Below are 17,800 nucleotides of genomic sequence, written 5' to 3' on the forward strand. Positions count from 1 at the left end.
GAACCCAATCAGAATTTGTACTCCTTTCTGCCAGCAGGCTACCAGGAGAGAGAAAGCAGGGGAATAACCATACATCCTCATGTATGGGCATTTACCAGTTAAGTGAGTTATACCTCCATGAGTGAGAGAGTAGAAGGAGATGGAGGTAAAGATATCCATTCATGTTCTTCCACATAAAAGAAAACCTTAGGAGTAATGCTCCCACCAATAAGATGTATGTATGTTCTTATACTAAAAGCAATAGTTAACTTTTTTGCTAGGAGTTTATTTTAATCTTTTTTAAAAACTAGTTTACAGTTTTGCTGCATAATAATGGCAATTAAGAATATAACCAGCCGGGCTTGGAGGTTTGTGCCTGTAATCCCAGCACTTTGGGAGGCCAAGGCGGGCAGATCACCTGAGTTCAGGAGTTCAAGAACATCCTTACCAATATGGTGAAACACTGTCTCTATAAAAATTAAAAAAAGAAATTAGCTGGGCATGATGGTGGGTGCCTGTAATCCCAGCTGCTTGGGAGGCTGAGGTGGGAGAATCAGGAGGACTTGTACCTGGGAGGCAGAGGTGCAGTGAGTCAAGATGGTGCCATTGCACTCCACTCTGTCTCAAAAAAAAAAAAAAGAATTTAAACTTACTTCTAATTACTTTTTTGGCTACACCCCACAGATTTTGGCTATGCAATGTGCTCAGGGTTGTTAATTTGTACACACTGAGATGCAGTAAGTATAGCAGTTAAATGCCCAGAACAGTTAGCAAACTTCTCTTTGCCTGTTTCCTCATCTATAAAATGGAGAAGCATAATAGTATCTACCTCATAGGGTTGCTGTAAAAATTAAACCAGTTAATATATGTGAAGGACCTAGAATAGTGTCTGACACATTTAAAATGTTAATAGTTATGGCTGATATTGTTTGTGACATAGTAAATAATCAGTTTTTATAAATATTTAAAGAGTAAAAAGTTCTATGGCATAGTATTCATAAAAATCAAGATGCATAATTGTTATTCAAATTTTTATATTTATTACTTAACTTGTCAAATTCTGCAAGCTATAAATCAGTGACCAACTACTGTTGTGATTTAGCCAAATTATTTTTTATTTTTGCTTTATATATTTCAATATTCATTTATTGATTTACAGACTCAAAGAATGTATATAAGAACATTACAGTTTATCAAGCAGAATAAAGCAAATTACCTTTATCTTCCATTATGATTTTATCACATTGAACATCTTTATTCTTTGGTGCTCCATTGAAAGTCTGCATCATCCTCTCAACATACAGGTCATTGCCCAATCTATTTCTACAAAGGACTTCATAATTCTTGTTTCTCTGGCTGTAAAAAATAAAGGTATCCAACTCATTAATAAGAATCATCGCCACACGTATTATCTCTTTATATTATTCTTTTCCTTAAAATTACTTTCATTAATGTGGCTTGCACTAAAAAGTGAAGTGAGAATTCAAAAACAACCTTAGGAAAAGACTGCATTAAATGACCTCCAGAGGACTCTTATATTGTGTCTATCTCCCAAAATCCCTACTACTTTCAGTACCTATCAATAACATGCTAGTACTAACTCCATGTAGGTTTTTGTTCTGAATATTTTTAAATTTTCCATCACTTCTTTGATGATCCATGAGGAATTCAGAATTGTGCTTTTGAACTTCCAAATTTGTATGTAATTGTGTATGTTTTAGTTAAGATTTATGTTATTATTTTTTAACTTCATTGCATCGTGCCCAGAAATTTTCATTGGTATAATTCTACTTTGAAAGTTTTGAGACCTTGCTTCATAGCCTTACGAATAATTTTTTATAAATGCTGCATGTGTGCAGAAGGAGAATGTGTTCTTTAATTGTTGAGTACAGAAGTCTGTATCTGACCATTACATTTTTGTTCAAATTTTCTATATCCATACTAATTTGTTCTCTGGTTGACCTAACAATAATTAAGAGGTATGTTTGAATCTCCTACTTTAGTAGGATATACATGAAGTTTCCAATTTTTGCTTCACATCTTTTCAGGTTATTTTATCTATTTATTTAAGACAGAGTCTTGCTCTATCACCCAGGCTGGAGTGCAGTGGGACAATAGCCGCTCACTGCAACCTCCACCTCTCAGTTTCAAGTGATTCTCCTGCCTCAGCCTCCCAAGTAGCTGGTACTACCGGCATGCGCCACCACGCCCAGCTAATTTTTGTATTTTTAGTAGAGACGAGGTTTTACCATGTTGACCAGGCTGGTCATGAACTCCTGACCTCAGGTGATCTGCCCACCTCAGCCTCCCAAAGTGCTGGTATTACAAGCATGAACCACCCATTGTGCCTGGCCCAGGTTATTTCATTAGGAATATTCAAGTTCAGGACTACTATACCTTCTTATTGTTATGAAGTATAGTTTATCCCTAATAATGCTGTCAGTTTAATTGTTTCTCTGTAGGTGACATGTTTTTAAAAAATATTTTTTCTATTTCTGTTTTTTAATGAAATAACTTTTAGATTCCAATCCTCTTATTTACAGATTGATTTATTTATAAATAATAATAAGAGATGTGGTCTCACTTTGTTGCCCAGGTTGAATTTGGACTCCTAGGCTTAAGCTGTCCTCCTGCTTCAGCCTCCCAAGTAGCCAAAACTATAGGCATGTGCTTTCGTGCCTGGCTTCCTTCTATTTTTTAAATCTTCTCTTTATATGTGGTATTCTGGAATGCCAGTACAATGCACTGAGTGTTGGGTACCAGCCCCAATCCCATACATGGGTGCCCTTAGTCCGGAAGGAAATAAAGACAGGGACACAAGAGTAGAATTTACAACATGGGTCCAGGGGACCAACGCAAGCTTGGGAACTGTCTTGGCCCCGAGCTCTGGGCACCAAACACTTTTATTATGTGCATAAATCTCACGGAAGGGGAGGGTAAAGGAGTAGGTAAGATAGCTGGGTGGAGAGCACTTGAGATACTTCTAAGACATGCTAAACTACTGTTCTGAGCATTTAACAGCACTTGTGATCCTTCTAAGACATGCTAAACTAGCACTATGAGTTTATCATGGATTGTTATCAGGGTTCAGCTGTATCAGAAGTATAGGAGCCACTGGGTCTGATTACACCCAATGCAACCAGGGGCTTTTATCTCCCAAGCATTGAGGACATAGAGCAATTAAAATCACTCCATATTCCAAGAACCTAGGCAGAGCCTGAGGTGTTCCATGATCTCTGCCCTGCAAGGCTTTCCCCCTCCTTGCCAGCTACCATCTACAAATACCTTCCTGGACATTGTGAGTGGACATCGCCTCCCTTCTTAGAGATCTTTGCATAAGCCCTCTTTATGAGGCCCTCATGCAGTCTCCATGAGGAGAAGGCATTCTTGGGACCAGAGCAGTATTCCATAACCTCAATCACACCAGGTGTTCCCTGGTGTTACCGTGCTCTTGGATGGCCTTTACCTTAGGCCTCCTGTTGCCACCTGATTTCTAATTAACTGCGCTAATAACTAGTTTAGTTCAGTGTATAAACTTCAGTGTACTCTGAGCCAAGCAAGCTTATAATTATTTAGCTAGAATTAACATAGGTCTCTCCCGGGCCATCTTGACCCACATTGAAAACGTTTCTTTTTGGATATTTACTTTTATTGACTCCTATTTCTGTGGAATGGTGTCTTTCAATAGCTTGGGAAAGTCCTTCCCCACTCTCTGAATATTACCTCTCCTCCATTCTTTATATTCTGCCCTTTTTGAACCTCTGACTAGATATACGCTAGACCATTATTTTATTGTCAACTGTTTTTCTTTTTTATTCTTTTTTTTTTTTGAGACGGAGTTTCGCTCTTGTTTTCCAGGCTGGAGTGCAAAGGCACGATCTCGGCTCACCGCAACCTCCGCCTCCTGGGTTCAAGCAATTCTCCTGCCTCAGCCTCCTGAGTAGCTGGAATTACAGGCACGTGCCACCATGCCCAGCTAATTTTTTGTATTTTTAGTAGAGACAGGGTTTCACCATGTTGACCAGGATGGTCTCAAGCTCTTGACCTCGTGATCCACCCGCCTCGGCCTCCCAAAGTGCTAGGATTACAGGCTTGAGCCACCACGCCTGGCTTCTTTTTTATTCTTGAGATGGAGTCTCACTCTGTCACCCAGGCTGGAGTGCAGTGGTATAATCTTGGCTCACAGTAACCTCCGTCTCCTGGGTTCAAGTGATTCTTCTGCCTCAGCTTCCCGAGTAGCTGTGATTACCAGCATCCAACACTACACTGGGCTCATTTTTATATTGTTTGCAGAAACAGGGTTTCACCATGTTGGCCACGTTGGTCTCAAACACCTGACCTCAGGCAATCCAATTGGACTGACTTCCAAAGTGCTGGGATGCAGGCATGAACCACCATACATGGCCTATTGTTAACATATTTTTTAACATTATTTTCATACTTTATATCCCATTTTATCTCCAAACTTGATTTTGTATAATTTATCCAGCTCTTTTGTCTAATTCATTAAATCTCTATTCAACTATGTCTAATGTTTAAATCAGCTTACTGCCTATTTTCAACACTTATATAAACATACTTTAAAGTTCTTTTTAGATATTTTTCCAAATATAGGTCATTATTTCTGACAGTTTATTTATGTATTTTGAGTTGTGCTCTGCTGCCTAGGCTGGAGTGCAATGGTGTGATCTCTACTCACTGCAAACTTCCCCTCCTGGAAAAGCAATTCTCCTGACTCAGCCTCCCAAGTAGCTGGGATTACAGGCACCCGCCACCATGCCCCAATTTTTGTATTTTTAGTAGAGATGGGGTTTAGTAGAGACCTGCCATGTTGGCCAGGCTGATCTCGAACTCCTGACCTCAACTGATCTGCCCGCCTCAGCCTCCCAAAGGGCTGGGATTACAGGTATGAGCCACCGCACCTGGCCTGAGAGTTTCTTAGAGTTAATCATGTTTTAACTCTGTACCTTATTTGTTTAAACATTTCATACATATATTCTATATCTGATAATATAATTATAGTCTTCAGGATCTAGATCTAGGGTTATTATTTCTGTATTTCTGTTTATTCTTATTTTTAATGACTTGTTTCTTTAATGTTTTGGTGTATTTTTACCAAATTCAACCTGAGGGAATCTTTCTTCCTCTTCTTTTTCTTTGAGACATAGTCTCTCACTATTAACCAGGCTGGAATGCAATGGTGTGGACACAGCTCACTGCAGTCACAACTTCCTGTGCTCAATAAAGTGATTATCTTACCTCATCCTCCCAATCAGCTAGGACTACAGATGTATACCACCATGCCTGGCTAATCAAAAGAAAAAAACTGTAATGTAGAGATGGGGCTTTCACCATGTTGCAGGCTGGTGTTGAACTCTTGGGCTCAAACCATCCTCCTACCTTGGCCTCCCAAAGTGCTGGGATTACAGGCATGAGCCACCACACCCAGGTGATCTGAGGGAATCTTAAGAGCCAAAATGGGGGTATGCCTTCCTCCAGAGATTTGTGTTTGCTTCTGAAAGTAGGGAGTTGACACTACTAGCCTAGGAGCAGTTGAGATAATGGAGCTCCTTTTGAGAGTCTTGGCTTAACACAAGAATCTCTCTCTCAGCAATTCTAATGTAAGAGTTGGGGTAACCCAAAACTCATCACTGGGTTCCAGATCCATGTGTTAATATTAACATTTGTTCCCAGCATCTCTCCCTTTCTGACTTCAAAGCAGTTATCTATCCCTTTCTTTTCCCCCCTTTCCCTTTTTTTTTTTTTTTTTTTTTTTTTTTTTGCTTTTTTTGGTATTAGAAACTTTCTCTTACTTTTTATGGGCTTTTAAAAAGTATGCTATTCATGATCTAATATGTAGTATGTTTTATAGCCCAAATAATATTATAATATTTTATACTTTGAGAAGGGATAGTACCCTAAAATTATTTTGGTGATGGAGTTTTTAGTACTATAAATCCTATTCAAATAATATTTGAGGCAAAATAATCTGAATAACAATAATCTATTTATAGTACCTATATTAATTTTAGAGGAGAGCAGAACAAGAAAAATTATCAGGGATAAAGAGGGATAGTACAAAATGATAAGGGGTCAATTTTTCATGAAAACATAACAATCCTTAAATGTATATCTACCTAACATCAGACTGTCAAAATACCTGAGACCAAAACTAACTCTATTTATATTCATTAACAAAGAGAAATAGAAAACCTCTCTAATATAATACATTCATTTATTTCTCCATATTTTCCCTAAGTCTTAAATATTAGGTTGGTGCAAAAGAAATTGCTATTACTGTAAAAATGTCAGTTCTTTCTTTTTAAATTGAAAATGATTTAAATATGTATAAAAGAAAAAATAAAACCTATAGAGAGACTTGGAAGCTTATTTTATTATTTGACTTAGAAGTTTGCCTAAGTACTTAAAAATATGGTAAAGCTATGGGCTCTTCCTCTAGAAAAATTTACACACAACATAAACATTTACTTTCCATATAAGTTCACATGGCACTTATATAACTTTCTATAAAATTTTGTAGGGAATATACAGTCTCCCCTGCCAAGTCCCCCCCCCCCCCCCCCGCCCAGTGTATATCCCAGAATCCCCAAGGACCCTTCACAGAAACAAGCATAAGAACCCTTGGCTTAGCATTTGAATTACAGAAACAATGTAGACAACCGAACCATACATACGTTACTTTCTCAGCTTCTTCAGATTCTACAGAGACCATGACTGTGGGCAAGTCAAAAAATCTCAGTGTTTCTGTCTCTGTGAGTATTATCTCTATATTCTTCTCCAGGTCTTCTTTTGTTATCATTGTTTCAGGTGCTGTCCTCATAACTCGCAAATCTAAAATACATGATTAAGTTATTAAGAATAATTAATTAAAAATCGTTCATTAATTGCTATTTTTAATTTGCGTTTTTCCTTCTAGTCACCAAAATACCATAATGGGTAACATACTGCAGGTGGTTTATATAGTCAAGGAACAGGCCAGGTTGTGAGATGAAGTCTGTTCAACCTTTCTGAAGCCAAATTGGATCGTGTAGGCCATAAACAGTCAGTCTTCCCTGCTGATATAACAAGCCTACCCCAGTCTAATACCTACAGTCATAACTCTAAGGGCATTCCATTATAACTATCCCACAATATGAATGGGAACTGGGGTTAGTGATTGTTGGTACTAGTCAAGAATATGGAGGCAAGTACATTTAGGGAGCATAATAAGCAACACTTCTTTGAGCCATGAAGTTAGCTTCTAATTTGCAGCTTCAGCAAATTTTTATCCATCATTTGCCCTCATTAGCTGTCTTTTTTTTTTTTTTAGACGGAGTTTCGCTCTTGTTACCCAGGCTGGAGTGCAATAGCGCGATCTCGGCTCACCGCAACCTCCGCCTCCTGGGCTCAGGCAATTCTCCTGCCTCAGCCTCCCGAGTAGCTGGGATTACAGGCGTGCGCCACAACGCCCAGCTAATTTTTTGTATTTTTAGTAGAGACGGGGTTTCACCATGTTGACCAGGATGGTCTCGATCTCTTGACCTCGTGATCCACCCGCCTCGGCCTCCCAAAGTGCTGGGATTACAGGCGTGAGCCACTGCGCCCGGCCTAGCTGTCTTTTAATTTAGATGCCATTCCACCTCTAATCATCTTCACCAGGGGTAGAAAGATTCTCCTATATTAGTCCTGGTTGACTATAGAAATAAAATGGGCACTAATGTCCATGCAAATAATACAGTGAAAATAATTGGCCATAAACCTTTAGGACAGTCAGAACTTGATCCAAGGTCCCTGGAAAATTTCACTGAGAAATTTTCACAGGTAGGAGTGTTTGGAATTGGTTATGTGAGTAACAGCCATGAGAAAGTATATAAATGAGAGTTCAATGTTTTCTATCAACAGGGTGTACAGCAGACATTCATGAGCTTTTGGGATAGGTAAAGCTTGGGCAGTTTTAGGAAAACTTAAGAACGTACACTTTCCAGCGTCTCAGTCTCCTCTTAAAAAGGTTAGAGCTGACCGGGCGCGGTGGCTCAAGCCTGTAATCCCAGCACTTTGGGAGGCCGAGGCGGGTGGATCATGAGGTCAAGAGCTTGAGACCATCCTGGACAACATGGTGAAACCCCGTCTCTACTAAAAATACAAAAAATTAGCTGGGCGTTGTGGCGCGCACCTGTAATCCCAGCTACTCGGGAGGCTGAGACAGGAGACTGCCTGAACCCAGGAGGCGGAGGTAGCGGTGAGCCGAGATTGCACCATTGCACCAGCCTGGGTAAGGAGAGCAAAACTCCGTCTCAAAAAAAAAAAAAAAAAAAAGGTTAGAGCTGAGAAAAACACCTTCCTTAAAATCTAAAAAAAATACAAGTTATTAACACCAAAAACCAATCATCAATATTTTGAATATTGGTGATTGGTGATATTTAAAGCTAAATACATTATGGTATACCCATATACGACTATTAAGTGGTAAGTAATGTAATAATAAAAAAATTTGAAAATATGTTCTAAAATGTTAAATGACAAAGCAGTTCAGACCATGGTCTACACTATGGCAATAAGAATGTAAAACATTATGCAGATGGACAAGGTGAGGAAATAGAAAATTTTAAATTGTCAATTTTTTTTCATTTTTGGGTGATTCTTCTTTTTTTAATCTTTAATTTTATTATTTGTGCAATAAAATTTAAAAATAAGTAAAAGATTTTATTTATATAAGTAAATCTGGTTAAGACAGACAAAATAAGTAAAAAAGTAAATGAATTATCCACAAGAACAAAATTTGAGGTATATATATGCTAAATGTTTTATCAATAAAGAAAATGAAAAACAGAGAGGTTAAGTGTAAAATCCACACAGGATACCAGCAGTTTGAGACTAGAGATTTAAGCTCTTGATTCTCTGAGTTTCCTTACTGTTAGACCACCGGATCTTCCTTTGTAATTTAGTTATAGATAATTTAAAATAGCATTGTGGTACAGACATGCTAATTATAAAAATGAATGATCCTACATTAGATATATTACGTACATAGAATGTAATACAGTAACATCTCAGTTATGGGAGAAGGAATAGTCTAGTCAACCTTCTTGTTGGCAGAGGAACTACCATTCATAGACAAAGCCCTAGGATGGTAAATAGGAATTTTGCCTAGTGTTCTGTATTACCCATTTCCTAAATGTTGCTTGAATTTAATATGTATTCAGAAACTACCCCCAAATCATACTATTTACCCATAGAATCTATTTCATGAGTCAGATCCCCTAACTTTAGACTGACTATACCACAGATTTTGAGTACACCTCTCTCTCCACCTAGAAAAGAATCACAAATCTATCAACAGTCTGCTTTGCCTGCTCCTTTTGACTGCCAGCGACGGAGGGAACATCTTGGTTCTTCCCAGAGGAGGGAGCTCTAGCCTAGCATGACAATTATGGCTCCTCTCCACACCTTTACTCGTGAAGCCGCCTTGGCCTCCCAAAGTGCTGGGATTATAGGCGTGAGCCATGGTGCCCGGCCTGTTTTCCTTTGATATCTATCTTGCTTGGTATTCTTTTTGTATCTGTGGTTGAATGTCTGACATTAATTTTGGAATGTTCCCGACAAGTACTTCTTCTATCTCATTTTCTCTTCTTCTACTCCAGTTGTGCATATGTTACCCCTTTTGATATTATCCCACAGTTCTCGAATGACTGTTCTGTTTTTCTTTTCATTCGTTTTTCTTTTTGCATTTTAGTTTGGGAAGTTTTTATTGACCTATCTTCAAATTAATTCTTTCCTTAACCCTGTCAAGTCAATGGGGCTACAAAGATATTCTTCATTTATGTTGCTGTGTTTTTGATATCTAGCATGTCTAGTCTTTCAAACAATTTCATCTCTCTGCTGACATTACACATCTTGCACACTGTATACTTTTTCCATTAGATTGCTTAACATATTAATCATAATTATTTAAAATGCCCTAATACTTTTTAAATTCGTATCATCACTGAGTCTGAGTTTGATGCTTGCTTGATCTCTTCGAAATATTTTTTCTTGCCGTTTAGCACTCCTAATGACTTTGTTGAAAGCTAGACATGTTGTATCCTATAAGAGGTGCTGAAGTAATTAGACCTTCAGCAGAAGAATGTTTAATGTTGTTGTCGCTACAGGTATCAAAACCTTTCTTACTTTTGTTTCCCTTCCTGGCTTTCAGGCTTCTCTTTGTACTGCTTTAGAGAAAGTCTATGTCTTGCAATTTTTTCATCTGTAACCAGTATGGTTACTCTGGAGGTTCACTAGTGATAAGTGTGAAGAAGAGAAGTAGTCTACAATCTGACTGAGTCTCAGACTTTCAGTGAACCTGTGTCTTGGAGATATGGTGTTCACAAGTATACCTATTCCTACTCCAAGGGTATAGTTGTCTTATCCCTGCCCCTACTTCCTTCCCTGGCTGCAACATTCCCAACGGAATTCCTTAGCATTGTTAATTTTCCTCCTTAGTTAAGAAATAAAGGCTGGGGCTAGAGTAGAATTCCCTTACCCTAACTGGCCTATAGTATCAAAATTGCCCTCTGGCAAATTTCCCCCCTCCCCAGATTAAGTCTTTGTTAGAAAAAAGAGGCTGGGAGTGTTTTAAGGTTGATATTCATTCTTTTCCTCCCCTACCAAGGCCACTAGCTCAGATCCTTACTGAAAGAATCCATTAGATTCCTAGAATGACAGCCTATTTAAATGTGGGCCCTCTCCTATGACTGTGCTCCCCAGGAATTTTTTACTCTTCTACTAGTTAATACTCAGCCTCCAGCAATTCATGAAAATAATCATTCATGTGTTCCTCCAGCTTATGGTAAGTAACTCTTGGGACCTGCATTTCTCTGGATTGTCTGTCTTTCTAGATCTTAAAGTGGCAGTTTGCCCTTGTCACTCCAGTCCTCTGATGAGTCAAAAAAAGGTTAATTTTCAAATAGTCCAACTTTTTCTTGTTATAAGACATGTCTTGTTATAAGACATAAGCAAACTCTCTACATGTAGGATCAGCAACTGGAAGTCCACCCCCAGAATTTTTTATTCAGTAGGTCTGGGAGGGGGCAAGTTTCAAACATGTTTTAAATATATTTTTATCTAGAAGTATATTAGAACAGGCTAATTTCAGGAATTTTGTAAGTCAGTTGTTAAACACAGTCATCACTCAAAATTAAATTACTTATTATTAAATCATATTAAAAACAAAGATAATAATTACTCAAGGATCATCACTTTCTAATTATGCTATAAATTTTACTACTACTGTCCAGAAGCAGTGGCTCAGAGGCCTGTAATTCCAGCACTTTGGGAAGCCAAGGCAGGTGGATCACTCAAGACCAGCCTGGTGAAACCCTGTCTCTACTAAAAATACAAAAATTAGCCAGGCGTGGTGGCAGGTACCTATAATCCCAGCTACTTGGTAGTCTGAGGCAGTAGAATTGCCTGATTCCAGGAAGCAGAGGCTGCAATGGGCCAAGATCGCACCACTGCACGCCAGCCTGGGTGACAGAGCTAGACTTTGTCTCAAAAAAAAAAAAAAAAAATTACTATGACCTAATCTCTTGCAGTTATTTAAAATATCTATTGTATCTGTATGGTGGTGCGCTACTAAGTATCTGTTTGTAACTTCCCATTCAGAAATTTTATGTTGGGAGCTTGAAATCTGCTGTGATGAGAGGATTTATAACATGGAAATTGACAAATGCTGCAAATAAGCGTTTCCTTGCCCCCTGTGTAAGCAGTAAAACATTTATCAGCATATTTACTACTTAGGCCTAAACCCTAGTCCCAGATACTGCAATTCAACTGACCTGAATTGAGACACAACTATGGGAATTTGTAAAAGGCATACCAGATGACTTTAACATGCACTCTAGAGGGAGAAACACTGTTCTAGAACAGACTAAAAAAGAAGCCAAGGGGGTAGAAGTAGAATTGTTTAGGTGTCATTCACTTTAGAGGCTGACTTCGTAGTTAGAATTCACCAGCAACTGGCCAAGATGATGTGAATATCTACATTGTTTTTCAAGTCTTCTGGAAGTAAATTTGTGCTACTTGTTTTTGATGTAGACAAGCAAAGAAAGGCTTCAAGGCAAATTGTTACATAAAGATTTAGTCTTTATGCTAAGAGCAATGCAAATCCCTTGAAGAGTTAGCTTCTAAGCAAAGGAGGTTTCTAAAAAATCATTCTGGATATAGTTTGGAAAAATAGATCGGAAGGTGGCAAGAATATCTGTAGAGAAGCTGGGGGAGTTAATGACAATAATCCAGTTTTCCCTGCCTCCAACTGAAAGAATGAGGTTCTCTCCTGCAGCACTCATTGCTGATTGCTTAGGTTTTTATTCCAAACCCTTTCTCTCTTCCCTTGCCTCTTTCTTTTAATACAAATAATACAATTAATAGAAAGCTAAATGGCTATTAATAAAATTAATAGAAAGCTAAATACTTGATTTTCCAGCCTCTATTAAAGCTAAGGGTGCTTATGTGACAGTTCTGTCCAATGACATGAAAGCAGAAATATACGGGAAGGGGAAAGGCTTCTGGGAAATTTTTTACCTTCCTGAAAAATGAGAGAGATATGATGGTGCTATTGCCCTTCTCCTTTCTGTCTTTAATGTGGATATAATGCCCAGAGCTGGGGAAAATATTTTGAGACCATAAGACAAAAAGAAAGGCTTTGGGAAAGTGAATAGCAGAACCGCCAATCCAGATTCTGACAAAATTAAGTAAAAAAAAAAAAAATCAAAGCCAAAAGCTATCTTCTTCTTTTATTGTGAGAAAAGTAAATATCTGTTCAAGTTCTTGTTAGTTAAGTATTCTTTTACTTGTTGTCAGAGTTATTCCTGTTACATCTCCCAGCACCAAAAAGAAAAGTCCCTAAAGCACCAATTTTCCAACCTTAATATCTTCACCAGTCCCTCATTATTATTTTAAAAGAAAAAAATCCTTATTTCACTCCAAAACAAGTATCCCTCAAGTATGTAACCATTTCTCCCAGCACTTTTAATCATCCCTTATTATTTCCTCATTCTGACATCTTTATTTTCATAATCCCTTCCATTACCTCATGTTTTAGCCTCTCCCTGGATTGGGCTTCCCCTACTTCTTCTGTGGATAAATAACTAATCATCTTTAAAAACCCAATTCAAAAGTCGATAATGTTCTCTGTGAAGGCTTTTTGTTTTTAACCTCAAAGGATTTAATACCAGTAATCCCAGCCCTTTGGGAGGCCAGGGCAGGCAGATCACTTGAGCCCAGGAGTTCGAGACCAACGTGGTCAACATAATGAAAACCTCTATCTACAAAAATTGCTAAAAAATTAGCCAGGTGCAGTGGCATGTGCCTGTATTCCCAGCTACTTGGGAGGCTGGGATGGGAAGATCAATGGAGCCCAAGAAGCAGAGGTTGCAGTGAGCTAAGATTGCACTCCAGTTTGGGTGACAAGAGTGAGACCCTGGAAGAAGAAGAAAGAAGGAAGAAGAAGTAGGAAAAAGAAAGAAGAAGGAAAAAGGAACAACAAAAAGAAAAGGAGGAGGAGAAGAAGAAGGAAGAAGAAGAAGAGGAGGAGGAAGAAGAGAGGGAGGAGAGAGGGAGGAGGAGGAGGAGGAGGAGGAGGAGGAGGAGGAGGAGGAGGAGGAGGAGGAGGAGGAGGAGGAGGAGGAGGAGGAGGAGGAGACAGCAGCAGCAGCTGAGCTCTCATCAGTGGTTCTTCCCCAGGCTGATTCTAAAAAGTCACCCAGGGAACTTAAAAAAATAGATAATCCCCTGGTAATTTTCTTGAAGGCATTTCACAAGCCAGCATTTGGAAATCATTACCATATTTCTTTTATCTCAAGTATCCAAAAAATAATAAGCAAATACTGTTACTGAAATAAACAAGTATATTTTCATTACCTGTGAAACTAGTCAATCTTTCTCGTTTATAGGATGATTCTTCTAAGTCTTCTGCTATTGATTCACTTGTTGATACACTTGACTTAGAAATCATACTGCTTCCTAAAACTGACCTTTAATAATGAATAACACCATTAGTCATTTATTTAATGTCCTTATGAAAAATTAAGTATATAAATTAATCAAATATACTATGATCATATAAGCAAAATAGATATAATATTTTTAAACAAGTTGGTTTTTATTATTTTTAAAATAAAAAGTTATTTGAAATTTACTTATTTATATCTTTATTTTTTGAGATGAAGTCTCCAGGCTGGAGTGTAGTGGCATGATCTCTGCTCACTACAACCCCTGCTTCCCAGGTTCAAGTGATTCTCTTGCCTCAGCCTCCTGAGTAGCTGGGATTACAGGCTTGCACCACCATGCCTGGCTAATTTTTTTTTTGTATATTTAGTAAAGACAGGGTTTCACCATGTAGGTCAAACTGGTCTCGACCTGAGCCTGACCTCCTGCCAACCTTGACCTCCCAAAGTGCTGGGATTACAGGCATGAGCCACCATTCCTGGACAAAATGTATTTTAGAGGAAAGACATGTCAACCGTGCTTAAAATCGTTCAATGAATTACAAATACATTTAGTACAAAAATCCAAAGTATAGTCTATCTATCCAGCGTATTCATCTTCATTATTAGTCTTCCTTTACTTTTTTTTTTTTTAAGTTCCTCAATCTTACGGAGCTGTCTAACTTCAGAGCCTCAGCCTGGAATACTCTTCCTTTTGTTTTTCACTTGATTTCTGTTCACTGTACAAACGTCATCTTAAAAATGTGATTTATTTCATTTTATAAAGGACTTCTCAAGATTTAACTAAAATATATGTACTCATCAAGAAATCAATAGAATTTAAAAATAATTTCCTTAAACGTATGAACTTAACACTACTCCATGGTATTTCATATTTTCTTTTTCGTTCCTATTTAGTGTCAACTGCCCATCAAAAGAGGATGTAAAGTTTATTGAAATCTCTCTTTACCAGGCACTCCTATATTTTTGTATGCAAATTCGAAGGCCAGCTCGAGAGCAGAATATAATTGCTGTGTATTCTAGAATAGGAGAGAAATCAAAACCTAGGAAAACAGATCTGCATGGGACAAGAGGGGAAAAAAAGGAAAGTTACCTCTTCCTGTAAAATGCAGCTCAAAAGAAGCTGATGAAAAATGTCTAATGGGAATTTGAAATTAATCGTATGTGATTTTAGTCCCATCTTTTGGTTGCTCAGGAAGTCTTGAGTGAAATATATATATTTTTCACAAATGATTTGTTGTGAGTGTATGGGAACTCTTAAGATGTAAAGAGCGCTGCATTTAATTTAAAACATGAGGAACATACAGATGACACACTAAGATGATAATTAAAACTGGGTGACTCATGCCCTCAATCCCAGCACTTTGGGAGACTGAGGCGGGTGGATCACCTGAGGTCAGGAGTTCTAGACCAGTCTGGCTAACATGATGATACCCCATCTCTATTAAAAACACAAAAAAATAGCCGGGCATGGTGGCAGGTGCCTGTAATCTCCGCTACTCAGGAGGCTAAAGCAGGAGAATCGCTTGAACCCAGAAGATGGAGGTTGCAGTGAGCCAAGATGGTGCCACTGCACTGCAGGCTGGGCAACAAGAGCGAAACTCTGTCTCAAAAAAACGAACTAAATAAATAAATGGAGAAACTGGGAGACTGGAAACAACTGATATCTAAGACATGTGTGATTTAAATGGAAAGGCAATACACATGATAGAAGAAAGGAAATGTATGATAGTATACTCTACCTTGTAAACTGCCCTAACATACTAGGATTTATTGTATTCTGATAATGGCTATAGGAAGATACAAATTCTGATCCAAGTGATCCTTCTTGTGATGTCAAGAGTTTATTTGGCTTTGCTGTACCAGTAAGTGGATCTGGATGGTAAAGAGGTCGAGGAGTAACATCAATTCCATTTATGTCAAACACCTAAAAAAAATGGTTATCTAAAATGAAATAACTAAAAATACAGGGCTCCTAAATAACAGCTGCTAAAAAACAGAAATAAATATGGTAGAAAAAAGATAAGTATAATGTTCCCATAACAGGACAAACACGAAAAATTGGATGCTTTAAAATGTCATGCTTAGAAAGTTTCTTAACAATGCAAAAACCTTCTTAAAATATTATTTGTGCTTTATTTATATATAGTCAATATATATTAACCAGGAAAATCAGAAAGGTGGAAAGACAGATTGTTATTATTTTGGTACACGTAAATTGTATGTATATGTTTTAAAGAGAACTCACTATTTTTCACTTAACAGTTCATTAATAAGCATTTCCCAAGTTAGTATATACTTTTGGTTTACAGTCCTGCACCACAAAATGATTCCATCAACAATGGACCACATATATGACAGTGGTACCATACATTAGAATAGAACTGAAAAATTCCTATCACTTAGTGACATCACAGTCATTATAATGTCTTAGCACAACACATTACTCACAGATTGTGGTGATGCTCATATAAACAAAGCTACTGCACTGCCAGTCATATAAAAGTATAGCACATACAATTATGCACAGTACATAATATTTAATAACAATAATAAATTATGCTTCTGGTTTATGTGCTTACTAGACTTTTTATGATTTTAGAGTGTACTCCTTTTATTTCTTAAAAAAATGGTTAACTGTAAAACAGTCTCAGGCAGGTCCTTCAGTGGGTATTCTAAAAGATGATATTGTTATAAGAGGTGACAGCTCCATGCATATTACTGCCTCAAAAAACCTTCCAGTGGGACAAAATGTGGAGGCAGAAAATAGTGATATTAATACAGTTGAACTCCTTTTTATATATTTATTCCCATTTTGATTTCCATTTAGAGGGGAAGAATTTCCTATTCAAGCCCTTTGCACATTTTTTATTGAGACTTTCTTCTTATTGGTAATGTGGTTCATTAAATATTTGGAATATGAGTCCTTTCAGTTGAATGAGCTACAAGTGTCTTCTTTCACACTGTGGGTTCATTTCTTTATGGCATATTTGATGAATATGAGTTATTTTTAATGTAATAAAATGTATTATATTTTCCATTACGGGTGGTGCTTTAGATGTCTCCTTTAAAAAGCCATTCCCAGTCCAGAAGTCCTATATGTTGCTTTTCATATTTAAGTCCATAATATACCCAGAATTAATTTTTGTATACAGGACAAGAAATAAAGCCAGTATATTTTTATTTCATAAGAAAACTTGGCCAGGCGCAGTGGCTCATGCCTGTAATCCTAGCACTTTGGGAGGCCGAGGTGGGCAGATCACCTGAGATGGAGAGTTTGAGACTAGCCTGGTCAACATAGAGAAGCCCCATCTCTACTAAAAGTACAAAATTAGCTGGGCATGGTGGTGCATGCCTGTAATCCCAGCTATTTGGGAGGCTGAGGCAGGAGAATTGCCTAAACCCAGGAGGTGGAGGTTGCAGTCAGCTGAGATTACACCATCGCACTCCAGCGAGAAACTCTGTCTCAAAAAAAAAAAAAAAGAAAAAAAGAAAATCCAATTGTCTCAACAAGAGTTTTTGAAAATTCTGTCCTTTCCCCATTACTCTGCAGTTCACATTTATTACAAAATAAGCACTTATATGTGCTCAGGAAGGCTCTCTATCCCTTTGCTATTATTACATGTTTTATTAAGCCTTGTGTCTAGGAAAGCAAGTGCTTTCACTGAGTTTTTGTGCAAGTGTCTTGACTATTTTTAGCCTTTAGCATTTCCATATGAATTTTAGAATTATCTTGAAAAGTTTCTGAAAAAATAACTTAAAAACTTGAGATTTTGATTAAAATTGCAAAGAATCTATAAATCAAAATTTAGGATAACTGATCTTAAAATAACGACTCT

At 37.7% G+C, this 17,800-nt stretch overlaps 1 protein-coding gene across 8 annotated transcripts in view; it reads right to left on the reverse strand.

Moving 5' to 3' along the window:
* The window catches only part of DNAI4 (dynein axonemal intermediate chain 4), a 90,993-nt gene that overhangs the window by 46,725 nt on the left and 26,468 nt on the right, over positions 1-17,800 (reverse strand). For 3 of the 8 annotated variants that reach the window (XM_078332182.1, XM_078332187.1, XM_078332183.1), the window contains exons 2-4: positions 13,876-13,988; positions 6,675-6,831; positions 1,196-1,335 (exon numbers count right to left, since the gene is read on the reverse strand). In XM_078332182.1, the coding sequence (XP_078188308.1) occupies positions 1,196-1,335; positions 6,675-6,831; positions 13,876-13,988 (410 nt within the window). Of the gene's footprint in view, positions 1-1,195; positions 1,336-6,674; positions 6,832-13,875; positions 13,989-15,703; positions 15,889-17,800 lie in introns of all 8 variants that reach the window. The other 5 variants (XM_078332185.1, XM_078332184.1, XM_078332186.1 and 2 more) reach the window with 2 other exon arrangements.

This window comes from Callithrix jacchus, chromosome 7 (assembly GCF_049354715.1).
Source record: "Callithrix jacchus isolate 240 chromosome 7, calJac240_pri, whole genome shotgun sequence".
Classification (NCBI taxonomy): Eukaryota; Metazoa; Chordata; class Mammalia; order Primates; family Cebidae; genus Callithrix; species Callithrix jacchus.